The sequence below is a fragment of the Chiloscyllium punctatum genome, chromosome 45, assembly GCF_047496795.1.
Source record: "Chiloscyllium punctatum isolate Juve2018m chromosome 45, sChiPun1.3, whole genome shotgun sequence".
NCBI classification, from domain to species: Eukaryota; Metazoa; Chordata; class Chondrichthyes; order Orectolobiformes; family Hemiscylliidae; genus Chiloscyllium; species Chiloscyllium punctatum.
Window position 1 is genome coordinate 6,839,667 of NC_092783.1, and position 14,546 is coordinate 6,854,212.

General features: G+C 44.0%; 1 protein-coding gene across 1 annotated transcript in view; it reads left to right on the forward strand.

Annotated features, from left to right (window-relative positions):
* Window positions 1–14,546, forward strand: part of LOC140467057 (immunoglobulin-like and fibronectin type III domain-containing protein 1) — an 80,821-nt gene that overhangs the window by 13,387 nt on the left and 52,888 nt on the right. The window contains exons 2-5 of the mRNA XM_072563119.1: window positions 3,385–3,470; window positions 8,033–8,155; window positions 9,413–9,552; window positions 14,381–14,480. Coding sequence (XP_072419220.1) covers window positions 3,428–3,470; window positions 8,033–8,155; window positions 9,413–9,552; window positions 14,381–14,480 — 406 coding nt within the window. The 5' untranslated portion in view covers window positions 3,385–3,427. The remainder of the gene's footprint in view (window positions 1–3,384; window positions 3,471–8,032; window positions 8,156–9,412; window positions 9,553–14,380; window positions 14,481–14,546) is intronic.

Here is a 14,546-nt window from a genome sequence, read left to right on the forward strand (position 1 = left end):
CAAACATGACAGATCAACCTCCCCTGATTTGGAGGAGCAGATCCTTACAAGAGTTTCCAGCTACACATAACTATGCGTTGACCAGTGACCTGGTAGCTGTGACAGGGCCTCTCAATGGGCTGCATTGTGGCCCATAGGCTCCTGTTGAACAAGCTTACGTTAGACTCACCAGTAGTCTATCCACTATTTCTGATCATTAGACAGGTCCTGGAGACAAAACAGGCAAAAGAGGAATGATGGCAGCAACCTACCTGAAATGACCCCTATACTGAGCCACATACTGGCAGAGGTGACAAATACCACAAGGGATCAGGACTGACAAATAGAACAAGTACCATGTGCTATCAATGGTACTGATTTGGTTCCATGCAGTGGCCCCACTACTAAGCAAAAGGAGCACAGGAGCAGGGAAATTCAAAACCAAACTAACTCCATTGTTTCCTTCACCCCAAAGGTCCCACATATCTGGAGGTGATAGTGAATTATGATCCTTCACTGAGGAAAGGATTGGTTGAAATTAGACTGTCACTTTCAAAATAGCTTGTTTCATTTATGGGAATGGGGCTCTGAAACCAAGTGAAAGGATTTGTATCATCGATAGTCACAGGTGACGTGCCGGAAGACTGGAGGTTGGCAAACATGGTGCCACTGTTTAAGAAGGGCGGTAAAGACAAGCCAGGGAACTATCGACTGGTGAGCCTGACGTCAATGGTGGACAAGTTGTTGGAGGGAATCCTGAGGGACAGGATGTACATGTATTTGGAAAGGCAAGGACTGATTAGGGATAGTCAACATGGCTTTGTGCGTGGGAAATCATGTCTCACAAACTTGATTGAGTTTTTTGAAGAAGTAACAAAGAAGATTGATGAGGGCAGAACAGTAGATGTGATCTATATGGACTTCAGTAAGGTGTTCGACAAGGTTCCCCACGGGAGACTGATTAGCAAGGTTAGATCTCATGGAATACAGGGAGAACTAGCCATTTGGATACAGAACTGGCTCAAAGGTAGAAGACAGAGGGTGGTGGTGGAGGTTTGTTTTTCAGACTGGAGGCCTGTGACCAGTGGAGTGCCACAAGGATCGGTGCTGGGTCCTCTACTTTTTGTCATTTACATAAATGATTTGGATGTGAGCATAAGAGGTACAGTTAGTAAGTTTGCAGATGACACCAAAATTGGAGGTGTAGTGGACAGCGACGAGGGTTACCTCAGATTGCAACAGGATCTGGACCAGATGGGCCAATGAGCTGAGAAGTGGCAGATGGAGTTTAATTCAGATAAATGGAGGTGCTGCATTTTGGGAAAGCAAGTGTTAGCAGGACTTATACACTTAATGGTAAGGTCCTAGGGAGTGTTGCTGAACAAAGAGATCTTGGAGTGCAGGTTCATAGGCTCCTTGAAAGTGGAATCGCAGGTAGACAGGATAGTGAAGAAGGCGTTTGGTATGCTTTCCTTCATGAGTCAGATTGAGTATTGAGTATTGAGTACAGGAGTTGGGAGGTCATGCTGCAGCTGTACAGGACATTGGTTAGGCCACTGTTGGAAAATTTCATGCAATTCTGATCTCCTTCCTATCGGAAAGATGTTGTGAAACTTGAAAGGGTTCAGAAAAGATTTACAAGGATGTTGCCAGGGTTAGAGGATCTGAGCTACAGGGAGAGGCTGAACAGGCTGGGGCTGTTTTCCCTGGAGTGTTGGAGGCTGAGGGGTGACCTTATAGAGGTTTACAAAATTATGAGGGGCATGGATAGGATAAATAGACAATGTCCTTTCCCTGGGGTTGGGGAGTCTAGAACTAGAGGGCATAGGTTTAGGGTGAGAGGGGAAAGATATAAAAGAGACCTAAGGGGCAACTTTTTCACGCAGAGGGTGGTATGTGTATGGAATGAGCTGCCAGAGGATGTGGTGGAGGCTGGTACAACTGCAACATTTAAGAGGCATTTGGATAGGTATATGAATAGGAAGGGTTTGGAGGGATATGGGCCAGATGCTGGCAGGTGGGACTAGATTGGGTTGGGATGTCTGGTTGGCATGGACGGGTTGGACCGATGGGTCTGTTTCCATGCTGTACATCTCTGTGACTCTATGACTCTATGATTATTTAAGTAACTGATGAATTGTATACACTCCTCCACACATTTCCATATTATTGTGCATTACACATTTGAACTTTGACTGCATCTGAGATACCAGTCCTCTAGTTGATGATATTCTTCATATAATATCGTGTTTTGATGTGAATACCTGATTGATTGTTTGTGCTGCTTACATTAACCACTGATGTCATTCACATCACCTCAAAAAACATTTGACTAGTCTGATGTGGGAACAGACCTTCGAAGTTCCCCAATACATTTCCTGGGATAATTGGGAATGAAAAGAAAACAATAAGGAAATCACAGAAGAAACTTTCAACTATTTAGTAAATCAATGAGTCTATGATTTTTTTATGTGCGACGGTAATTTGGGGAAAAGTATAATCCATTCTCAAACACTGAGCAGTACACAGTTAATTTCGGAAGAGTATTTATAATATTAGATTGAATGCTTTTGAATTTTGGTAACTGTACATGTAGTGCTGGGAAAGCGTGAGGACTGCAGTGATCAGAGTCGAAAAGTGTGGCGCTGGAAAAGCACAACAGGGCAGGCAGTATCCAAGGAGCAAGACAATCGACGTTTTGGGCACTTCAACTCCCCCTCCTACTCTGCCAAGGGATGCAAGTCCTGGGTCTCTTCCACCACCAAATCCAAGCCACCCAACGCCTGGCAGAAGAACACCTTAGCTTCTGCCTTAGGACATTCCAACCACATGGCATCAACATCAACTTCACTGGTTTCCTCATCTCCCCTCCCCCCCCCCCCCCCCCCCCCCCACCTCATCCCAGTTCCAACCCTCAAACTTGGCACTGCCCTCTTGAACTGTTGTACCTGTCCATCTTTCTTCCCACCTATCCGGTTCACCCCTCCCCTATGACCTATCACCATCACACCCCACCTTTTTAGCTACCTTCCCCCCACACCTACCCGCCTATTTATCTCCCAGCACCCTTCCCCCAACATTCCTGACGAAGGGCTTATGCCTGAAATGTCGATTCTCTTGCCCCTGACCTGTTGTGCTTTTCCAGCTCCACACTCTTCGACCCCCATATGCTGCTAGGAACTGAAGAGAGATTATATATGCTTCACATGATTCAAAATTACAATTTCAAATTTCATTCATAGTATGAAGGTAATGATGCAGCAAATGCGAGAGCAATTTATCTTCAATACAAACTGTGATCCAATTTACATTAAACACAATGAATAGCACTTCAAGGTTACATCAGAAACAATTTAATAAGATTAAAGGTACAATATTAATCTGCATTGTGTTTTTCCAATTCAGAGCTTTGACATTATAATTGCAAGTCAAGAGTAATAAGCAAAACATGGAGAAGAAAGTGAACCAGCCAAGAAATAGTGCCAAACCAGGTAAATATTTATAAGAGCATGGGCAAAGCATCAACTTCTGACTAATGATAAATATATTGAAGAATAAGATTTTTCTATTTCCAATAGCGTAATGTTCATGTTGTACATTTTTAAAATGGAATTTTACAATATCTTGATGTTGCATTGAGCTTAAATCAAACTAAAACAGTAGGACTACCGAGGACTTTTTGTGGCATTTGTACCTTGCGTTTCAGAGAGTTATCTTTTAAGAAGTCTGTGTATTTTGCGTACACAATGTTGTGACTGTGATGAAGTTCTGTGAGCCAAAACAGTCATCCACCCCAATCTGTTTCCCATATTCCGGTTTTTGGGGAATGTGACAGAGCTCACACCTCCCATTAATTTTGATAACCTTTATTTAATCCTATTTTTTGTTCCTATGTTCAGAGATGTTATTACACACCTCTACAGCAGGTGGGACTTGCACCCAGGTCTCCATAGCCTAGAGGTTGGGACACTATCACTGAGGGACCTTCCATTCCCTGTATGTGCATTAGGCTAATGAGGTCCTTGAGTGACCAAAGAATAGCTGCTTCAAAGTTTCATTACACCTCCGCTATAATTTTCTTGTTAGTGTACCTTGCACTTTAAAGAGTCCTATTTTAAGGAATCCATGGATTGTATATACAACATTCTGGATGCAGAGGGCAAGCAGCACCTGCCACCTTTCATAACCCCAGCCCCTTTTGCAGGAATCTGCCTGTTCACCTTAAGCAAAATCCTGGACTCACAATGAAGTCAATGCTCCCCTTTTTCTTTTTGGGTGCTGCCTATAGTCTGAGCATTGGCCACTGCTAAAATGGAGGCAGAAATCACAATGTGAGCCAATTAACATAGCTTTCCCGCTGAAGGGCCTTGTGATGGTTCAGTGGTAGTGTCCCTACCTTTGGGCTGAACAATCTGGGTTCAAATTACACTTGTGCTGCTGATATACAGGGGAACCTCGATTATCCGAATGAGAGAGGCGGACAGTATTTCATTCGGATAATCGATTAAATGCCTTTCCGCTGGGGCTTGGAGTTTTTAAAGTCTGCTCCCCATTCAGGAGACTGCAGCAGCACACAGCGCACGTGCCCCTGCCCCCTGCCCACCCCAACCGCCCAACACCACCCTGGTCATGCGACCCCGTCCAACACCGCCCCCTCTCTGGGGCAGCCGGACTGTACACCAACAACAAGACTGCAGCTGGTGCTGCTGCCTTTGTGGGGGTAAGTCTCCAAATACTGCACGCACACACACACCACACACACCACACACCACACACACACACACACACACACACACACACACACACACGACACCCACACACACCGCACACACCGCACACACCACACGTACCACACACACACACACCACACACACACCACACACACACCACACAACACACACACACACACACACACGACACCCACACACACCGCACACACCACACATACCACACACACACCACACACACACACCCCACACACACACACCACCCACACACACCCCACACACACACGCGACACACACACACACCGCACACACCGCGCACACACACACATACCACACACACACCACACACACACACCCCCCACACACACACCACCCACACACACCCCACACACACGCGCGACACACACACACACCGCACACACCGCGCACACCACACATATCACACACACACACCCCACACACACCACACACACACACACCACACACACACAACACACCACACACACACACACACACACCCCACACACACACACAGCACACACCACACACACACACACCACACACACACACCACCCACACACACCACACACCACACACCACACACACACACACACACGACACCCACACACACCGCACACACCGCGCACACCACACATACCACACACACACACCCCACACACCACCCACACACACACCACCCACACACACCCCACACACACACCACACACACACCCACCACACACACACACCCCACACACCCCACACCCACACCACCCACACACACCCCACACACACACACCACGCACACCACGCACACACACCACACATTCACCACACACACACACCCCACACACACACGACACCCACACACACCGCACACACCGCGCACACCACACATACCACACACACACACCACACACACACACCACCCACACACACCCCACACACACACCACACACACACCCACCACACACCGCGCACACCACACACACACCCCACACCACACATACCACGCACACACACCACACACACACACACACTACACACACTGCACACACACACCGCGCACACACCCCACATACACATACCACACAAACACCCCACACACACACCCCCCCCACACACACACCACACACACAACACACACACACCACACACACACACCACACACACACCCCACACACACCGTACACACACACACACCACACACCCACACACCACACGCCCACGCACACCACACACACCACACACACCGCACACACACACACTGCACACACACCACACACACCACACACATACACACACACCCACACCACACACCACATGCCCATGCACACCACACACACCACACACACCGCACACACACACACTGCACACACACCACACACACCACACACATACACACACACCCACACCACACACCACACGCACATGCACACCACACGCACACGCACACCACACACACCACGCACACCATAGAACAATGCAGCACAGAACAAGCCCTTCGGCCCACAATGTTGTGTTGAACATTTGTCCTAGCTTAAGCACCTTTCCATGTACCTATCCAATTGCCGCTTAAAGGTCATTAATGATTCTGCCTCTGCCACTCCCACAGGCAGAGCATTCCATGCCTTCACCACTCTCTGGGTAAAGAACCTACCCCTGACATCCCCCCTATACCTTCCACCATTCACCTTAAATTTATGACCCCTTGTAACACTCTGTTGTACCCGGGGAAAAAGTCTCTGACTGTCTACTCTATCTATTCCCCTGATCATCTTATAAACCTCTATCAAGTCACCCCTCATCCTTCGCCGTTCCAGTGAGAAAAGGCCGAGGACTCTCAACCTATCCTCGTACGACCTATTCTCCATTCCAGGCAACATCCTGGTAAATCTCCTCTGCACCCTCTCCAAAGCTTCCACATCTTTCCTAAAGTGAGGCGACCAGAACTGCACACAGTACTCCAAATGTGGCCTAACCAAAGTCCTGTACAGCTGCAACATCACCTCACGACTCATGAATTCACCCCTCTGCTAATGAACGCCAAAACACCACACACACACACCACACACACACACACACCACACACCCACGCACACCACGCACACCACACACACCACACACACACCGCACACACCACACAAACACCACACAAACACACACCCGACACACACACCACACACCATATGCACATGCACAGCACACACCCACACTACACACCCACACCACACACACACACCCACACACCATACACCATACGCACACGCACACATACACACACCACACACACACACCCACACACCATACACCATATGCACACATACACACACCACACACACACACCCACACACCATACACCATACGCACACGCACACACCACACACACCACATACACCGCACACACCACACACACACACACACCACGCACACTACACACCCACATCACACACACACACACCACACACACCGCACACACACACCACACACACCATACACACCGCACACACCACACACACACGCACACACACACACCACGCACACTACACACCTACACCACACACACACACCACACACACCGCACACACACACCACACACACCACACACACCGCACACCACACACTGCACACACCACACACACCACACACACTGTACACACACACACCACACACACCATACACACCGCACACACCACACGTGCACGCACACACACACACACATTTTTTTCTGCAAAATTTTGACAGGTTCCACCTCTGCCCTGTACAGGACAATATTTGAGAGATTATCTGGGGAAGGGGTGGTTTAGGGTACACCCTTGTGTAGAACTCCAGGGAAAGTGTGGGGACAGAGAGAGGTCGGGAGGTCAGTCACTTGGAGACTGTTTAATCTCTGTATACAAGAGACACGATCACTGTTGGAAACACGTCTTTAATGTAATGTTTCTATTGGGACCTCAAGGTCTCCTTGGGATAATCCGATTTTCAGATAATTGGACTTTGGATAATCGAGGTTCCTCTATATTGCTACATATCTGACGAGGTTGATTGTAAATAGCTAAACTCTCTGAGGGATAGTCAGGCTGGCAATCTACTTTTCAGGAAAGGAGCGTAACAGTGGGCAATACTCCTTTTAAGATCCAACCTTATTTCTCTCAAAACTGACTGTGCCATTTGGTAATGAAAATAAAATTCCATGCCTTGCATCATTCTTTGCCAGATCCTGATCATTCTAAAAGTACTGCTCAAAAATAAGAATTAAGAATTGCAGGGTTTTAGATTCCATCCTTTGTTAGCGAAACTATATATTTTGTTCTGCCTCTCTCCAGGTGTCAAAACAAGGAAATCATCAATCCCAGGAGTCACAATTATAGAATTTACAGATGATATCCCACAAGGATGTAGTGCACCTGATATTGAACGCAGGCCAATCCCACTGACCATGCAGGAAGGTAAGTCACTAAAAAACGCATCTTCAACCTCAATCACGTTTATATTCAAAAGTGACCTTCAGAAAATCCTGTTGCCATTTTCTGACTTCTCTGTACATTTTAAAGTGCTTTCACATACTCAGCTTAACTGTGAAGTAAACAATTGGGAGGTCATAATGATTGATAAACTAACACTAGAGATTTGAATTTCTGACCTGTCCCGAATCCAGGGTCAAGTGGACTAGGACTCTTCAGTGACTGTAGTCCAACCACATCTTAATTTGATGCCGCACAGATTAACACACAGAATCTTTTATGGGGTGAGGGGTTTGAAATTTCCTGGAAGTGTCAATTTTCTGAGGCGTTCAATATAATGAATTTCCAAAAGCGAAAACTGCCAGGAAGTTTAGTGACTTGAGGACAGAGACTTAAGATATTTAACAAAAGTCCGAGTAGAGGTTATGTTACTTTTAAGCAGTGAGTTATTATGATCTGGAATGCATTCACTGGTAAGGTTAGCACAAGCAGGTTCAATAATAACTTTAGAAGAGAAGTTGACATACATTTGAAGGGGAATCATTTGCATGGTGATGTAGAAAGGGCAGGGCTTGGAGTGATTTGAGTGGCTCTTTCAAAGAGTTGGCAAAGGCACACTGCCTTAAACAGTTTCCTTCAATGGTGGAGGGAAGAATTTCCCCACAGTGATTGTAATAAGGAGGTAGATGGGCTGCCAAAATACATGAGTATGAACATTTGCCATGTTCCCACCACTGTTAAAGTTTCCAGGAGGTAGCTGCACTGCCAGATAGAGACTGCTGTAAACTGACAGCCAGCAGGCGATTAATCTTGTGAAGGAGACAATGAAATGGTGTGTTGTGGAGAATTCTCATTTTGCCAAGTGTGCATGTGACAACGTTTCAGAGTCACACCAGCAGTAAAGCAGTGAGAGCTCAGGAGCAGGTTAGTGTTGACAGCGATTGTGCAGTAACATTGTGTAGGGTAGATGGGACTGAATAAAACACAGGAGGGGCGAGTTGATGAAGCAGGTCAACACATTGCAGCCATAAAGTTTCGCCTAGCACTTCCAAGCTAAGATAAGTGAAAAAGCAGTCAAATTGAATGTAATCCATCATGATAACTTGTTCTTCTGTTATATACAACTGCATTTCTCGGCAGGAAAGGGCTGATGAATTCTTGCACATGGTAATGATACTTCAATTTTTTTATTGTTCAGAAATGATTTCATTAATGGCTTTTATTTTAATGTTTCTTTAAAAGGTAAAACTGCAAATTTCAAAGCTGCAGTACGAGGAAATCCAGTGCCTACTTTAGTCTGGAGCTTTAAAGGGGAAAGTCTCAGTGACGGTAACAAGTATAAGGTTTCCTATGACAGAATTATGAATGAATATGTCTTACAGGTATGAACAATGCATCATTCATTATGAGGCATTCATCTCCCCAGCTTTTATTTGTTTACTTTTTTGACAATGTGTAGAAATGTTAATTATAGTTTAACACTTGTTGAGATTGTACTTTATACCTAATCAATCTCATCAGTAAATTCTTCATTTTGAACAGCTTTTCCTACCTGGTCAGTAACAGCCCTAGATGCAACACGAATTTAAGTGGAGATGCAAATTTATGCAATTCACTATTTTAGCATGACTATTTCTGAATTGTGAAAGACTGGTTTCTAAATACATGGTTTTGGAGGCAGAGTATTTGCTTAATTGTGTACAACTTAACTTTGGTGTCTAAAAAGGGTGATAAAAGTAGGATTAGTGCTGGTTTCTGACAAGAGATTTACTCATGTTGGCAAAGAGGCACGGCTAAGGTGTTAAATGAATACTTTGTATTAACCTATAATGCAGCTACTGTCCAGGCTATTGTGACAGACAAGGAAGCTTGGTAACCAGATAAGTTTAATTAATAATGAATAGGTATTAAATAAGCTGTATGCACTGAAGTTAAGAAGGCACTGGGGCTAGATGAGATGCATTCAAGGATGTTGAAGGGGATGGGAGGGAAAATTGCAGAAGCACTACCAATAATTTTTCAATCTTCTCTAGTTTTGGGACATTGTTGAAGGGCTGGAGAATTGCAAACTTTAAGCCGGTATTTAAAAAAAGATTATAAATATAAGCTCAGCAATTACAGACCAGACAATTAACCTTATAGAGTCATAGAGTCATAGAGACATACAGCACAGAAACAGATCCTTTGGTCCAACTCATCCATGCCGACCAGTTATCCTATCCTAATCTAGACCCATTTGCCAGCCCTTGGCCCATATCTCTCTAGACTCTTCCTATTCATATACCCATCCAGACACCTCTTAAATATTGCAATTGTACCAGCCTCCACCACTTCCTCCAGTAGCTCATTCCATACACGCACCACCCTATGTGTGAAAAAGTTGCCCCTTAGGTCCCTTTTATATCTTTCCCCTCCCATCCTAAACCTATGCTCTCTGGTTCTGGACTCCTCCACCCCCGGAGACAAGACTTTGTCTATTTATCCTATGGATGCCCCTCATGAATTTATAAACCTCTATAAAATCACCCCTCAGCCTTTTGGAAACAATTATTCAGAATAAAATTAACAGTCACATAGAAAGTATGGGATAATTTTACAGTAGTCAGCATGGATTTGTTCAGGGAAAATCATATCTACCTATTTTGTTAAAGTTTTTTGAAGCAGTAACAGATGGTTGATGAGGGGAAGGCTGTTGATGTGGTGCACTTAGACTTCCAAAAGGTGTTCGATACAGTGCCACAAAGAGACTTATGAGGAAAGTGATAGTTCATGAATAGTAGCAACATGGATATAAAGTGGTAAGAATCAGAGTAATGAGGTAATGGGCATTTTAGGGCTGGAGGAGGATTTGTGGCAGAACTCCCTGGGTCAGTAATACAAGCATTGCTCTTCTTGGTATATATTAGTGATTTAGTGCTTGGCATGTAGGGGCCAATTTCAAAGTTTGTGAATGACTCAAAGCATGGATGAATTATAAACTATCAGAGGAAAGCAATAAATGTCAATAAATACATTAATAAATTAGCAGAGTGGGCAAACAAATGAGAGATAAGCTGGAGTGATATATTTTGTTACAATGATAATGGAGAGACAAAATAAATTAAAGGGTATTATTCTAAAAGGAGGGCAGGAGCAGGGAGACCTTGGTGCATAAGTCATTAAAGAGCTGTTAATAAAGCACACAATATCTTCAGCTTTATTGATAGAGGCATAGAGTACAACAATTGAGATGTTATACTGAACCTATAAAGAGCACACGTGTACCCTCTGCTGGAGAATGGCATACAATTCTGGTTGTCACTGTTTAGGAAGAATGTGAACACATTGGAGAGAAGTTAAAAATGGCTCCAGGGTTGAGAAACTTCAGTTATGAGGATAATTTGAAGGTACAGAAGGTAAAGTCAAATGGTATAGGGATGAGCTAGCAAGATGGATACATAATTGGCTTAGTTATAGGAGACGTAGGATAGTGGTGGAAGGATGCTTTTCAAAAGGAGGTTTGTGACTAATGGTGTTCCATAGAGATCAGGGCTGGGACCTCTGCTGTTTGTAAATGCTTTGGAGGAAAATGTAGTTGGTCTTATTAGTAGGTTTAGAGTTTGTGAGAAGATTTGTAGCTTGGGTGTTCGTTGTTGTGGTTTTGTTCGCTGAGCTGGGAATTTGTATTGCAGACGTTTCGTCCCCTGTCTAGGTGACATCCTCAGTGCTTGGGAGCCTCCTGTGAGGCGCTTCTGTGATCTTTCCTCCGGCATTTGTAGTGGTTTGAATCTGCCGCTTCTGGTTGTCAGTTCCAGCTATCCATTGCAGTGGACGGTATATTGGGTCCAGGTCGATGTGCTTATTAATTGAATCTGTGGATGAATGCCATGCCTCTAGGAATACCCTGGCTGTTCTTTGTTTGGCTTGTCCTATAATAGTAGCGTTGTCCCAGTCGAATTCATGTTGCTTGTCATCTGAGTGTGTGGCTACTAAGGATAGCTGGTCGTGTCGTTTCATGGCTAGTTGGTGTTCATGGATGCGGATAATTAGCTGTCTTCCTGTTTGTCCTATGTAGTGTTTTGTGCAGTCCATGCATGGGATTTTGTACACTACATTGGTTTTGCTCACGCTGGGTTTTGGGCCTTTCGTTCTGGTGAGTTGTTGTCTGAGAGTGGATGTTGGCTTGTGTGCTGTTATGAGTCCTAGTGGTTGCAGTAGTCTGGCTGTCAGTTTGGAAATGCTCCTGATGTATGGTAGTGTGGCTAGTCCTTTGGGTTGCGGCATGTCCTCATTCCGTTGCCTTTCCCTTAGGCATCTGTTGATGAAATTGCGGGGGGTATCCGTTTTTGGCGAATACATTGTATAGGTGTTCTTCTTCCTCTTTTTGCAGTTCTGGTGTACTGCAGTGTGTTGTGGCCCTTTTGAACAGTATCTTGATCCAATTTCTTTTGTGTGTGTTGGGGTGGTTGCTTTCGTAGTTCAGGACTTGGTCTGTGTGTGTGGCTTTCCTGCATACCTTTGTGGTGAATTCTCCGTTCGGTGTTCTCTGTACCATCACGTCTAGGAATGGGAGTTGGTTGTCCTTTTCTTCCTCTCTAGTGAATCGGATTCCTGTGAGTGTGGTGTTGATGATCCGGTGTGTGTTCTCTATTTCTGTGTTTTTAATGATTACAAAGGTGTCATCCACATATCTGACCCAGAGTTTGGGTTGAATTTGCGGTAAAACTGTTTGTTCTAATCTTTGCATTACCGCTTCTCCTATGAGTCCGTGGATGGGTGAGCCCATGGGTGTACCATTGATTTGTTCATATATCTGGTTGTTGAATGTGAAGTGTGTAGTGAGGCACAGGTCCAGTAGTTTGTGTATGCCGTCTTTGTTGGTAGGTTCAATGTTCTGTCTGTTCTGTATGTCCAGCAGGTTGGCTATTGTTTCTCTGGCTAGGGTTTAATAACAAAATGGGAATATCATGGCTCACTGGGGCAGCAGACTGGAAATCAAGCATTAGTCTGGTGTTGTCACAAAAGTTCTTTATCCATTTTTAGTCCACAATCAAAAAGACTGATGTTTTTAAAATGTTCTCCACAGGACAAGAAATTATGAATCAATTTATTTTGAGTTTTTCTGCCACTTGTAATCTGTGTTAATCAAGAGCAGAAAACATCCCCAACAACCACCACAATATTATTCTGTTTTAATTTGCTTTGTGGAGTAATAGAGCAGAATTGAACTTATTGAAAATATCCTAAACAAATTTGCAAAATGTTGTACATTTTTGTTTGTGAAAAGGACTTTCAAAGAAAAATGTTTCTTTATTCAAAACTATTGAACTTTACATTGAGTTTAATTTTCTAATATTATTAATAAGTGATTGTTTGTAGTATAGTAGACTAATCACTGTCCTGAGTTTTGTAATCCCTCATTCCTTGTCATATGCGTGAATGTTCATTTTCATTCAGGCACACAAAATATTTATAACAACAACATATTTATAACTTCCATGTGAATTATAATGTGCAAAACCACAACTCAGCAGGAGTTCTTTCAGCCCCTTGTACATGCTCCACCATTCAATGGGATCACAGTTGGTCTGACGGGAAACTTAAATCCACACAATCCCTCCTTCTCTTGATTAGCTTTCAACCAGATACCTGACAATATTCGATCCACCTCTTCCTTTAGTAAATTTAACATCTCTGCTTCCTCCACATTTTGAGGAAAAGAGTTTTAAAGACTCTCAACCCTCTGTTTTATGTGGACATTGGCTGATTTTTAAACCCCTAGTTCTAGATTGTCCCACCTTCTCCTCATTGACCCTATCATTAATCCTGAGGATTTTACATGTTTCAATCAAGTCACTGCTTACTCTTCTAAAGCCCAGTGGATTCAAGCCTCGCATAATTTCCTCATAACACAAACTGCTCATTCCAGGTATCAGTCTAGTAAGCCTTCCCTGAACTGCGTCTAATGCATTTACATCTTTCCATATATAATGTGACTGAACTGTGCACAATACTCCAATTGAAGTCTTACTAGTGCTTGTAACAATATGCAACTTAGAAGATGGTTTCTCATTTGCACTTCCCAATAATCATCTCATCAGTTTGAACTAACTGGGTAAGAGCCATTGCTCTAATTTCCCCCAAAACCCTTTGAATAGAGAATGTGGTATACGGATAATGCTTCAGGTTTTGAGACAGAAATTTATTGATTTATATGTATTACTATTTAAGATAAAACAACTGACTATAGATGATGCTGGTTCCTATAAGTGCACTGTTTCTAATGAATATGGAGAGGCGAGATGTGCAGCCAATCTTAACATCATAGAAGGTAAGACACTAATGCACTACACTAATGCTTACATGTTACTAACTAAAGAGGAAAGTTTAAATACAT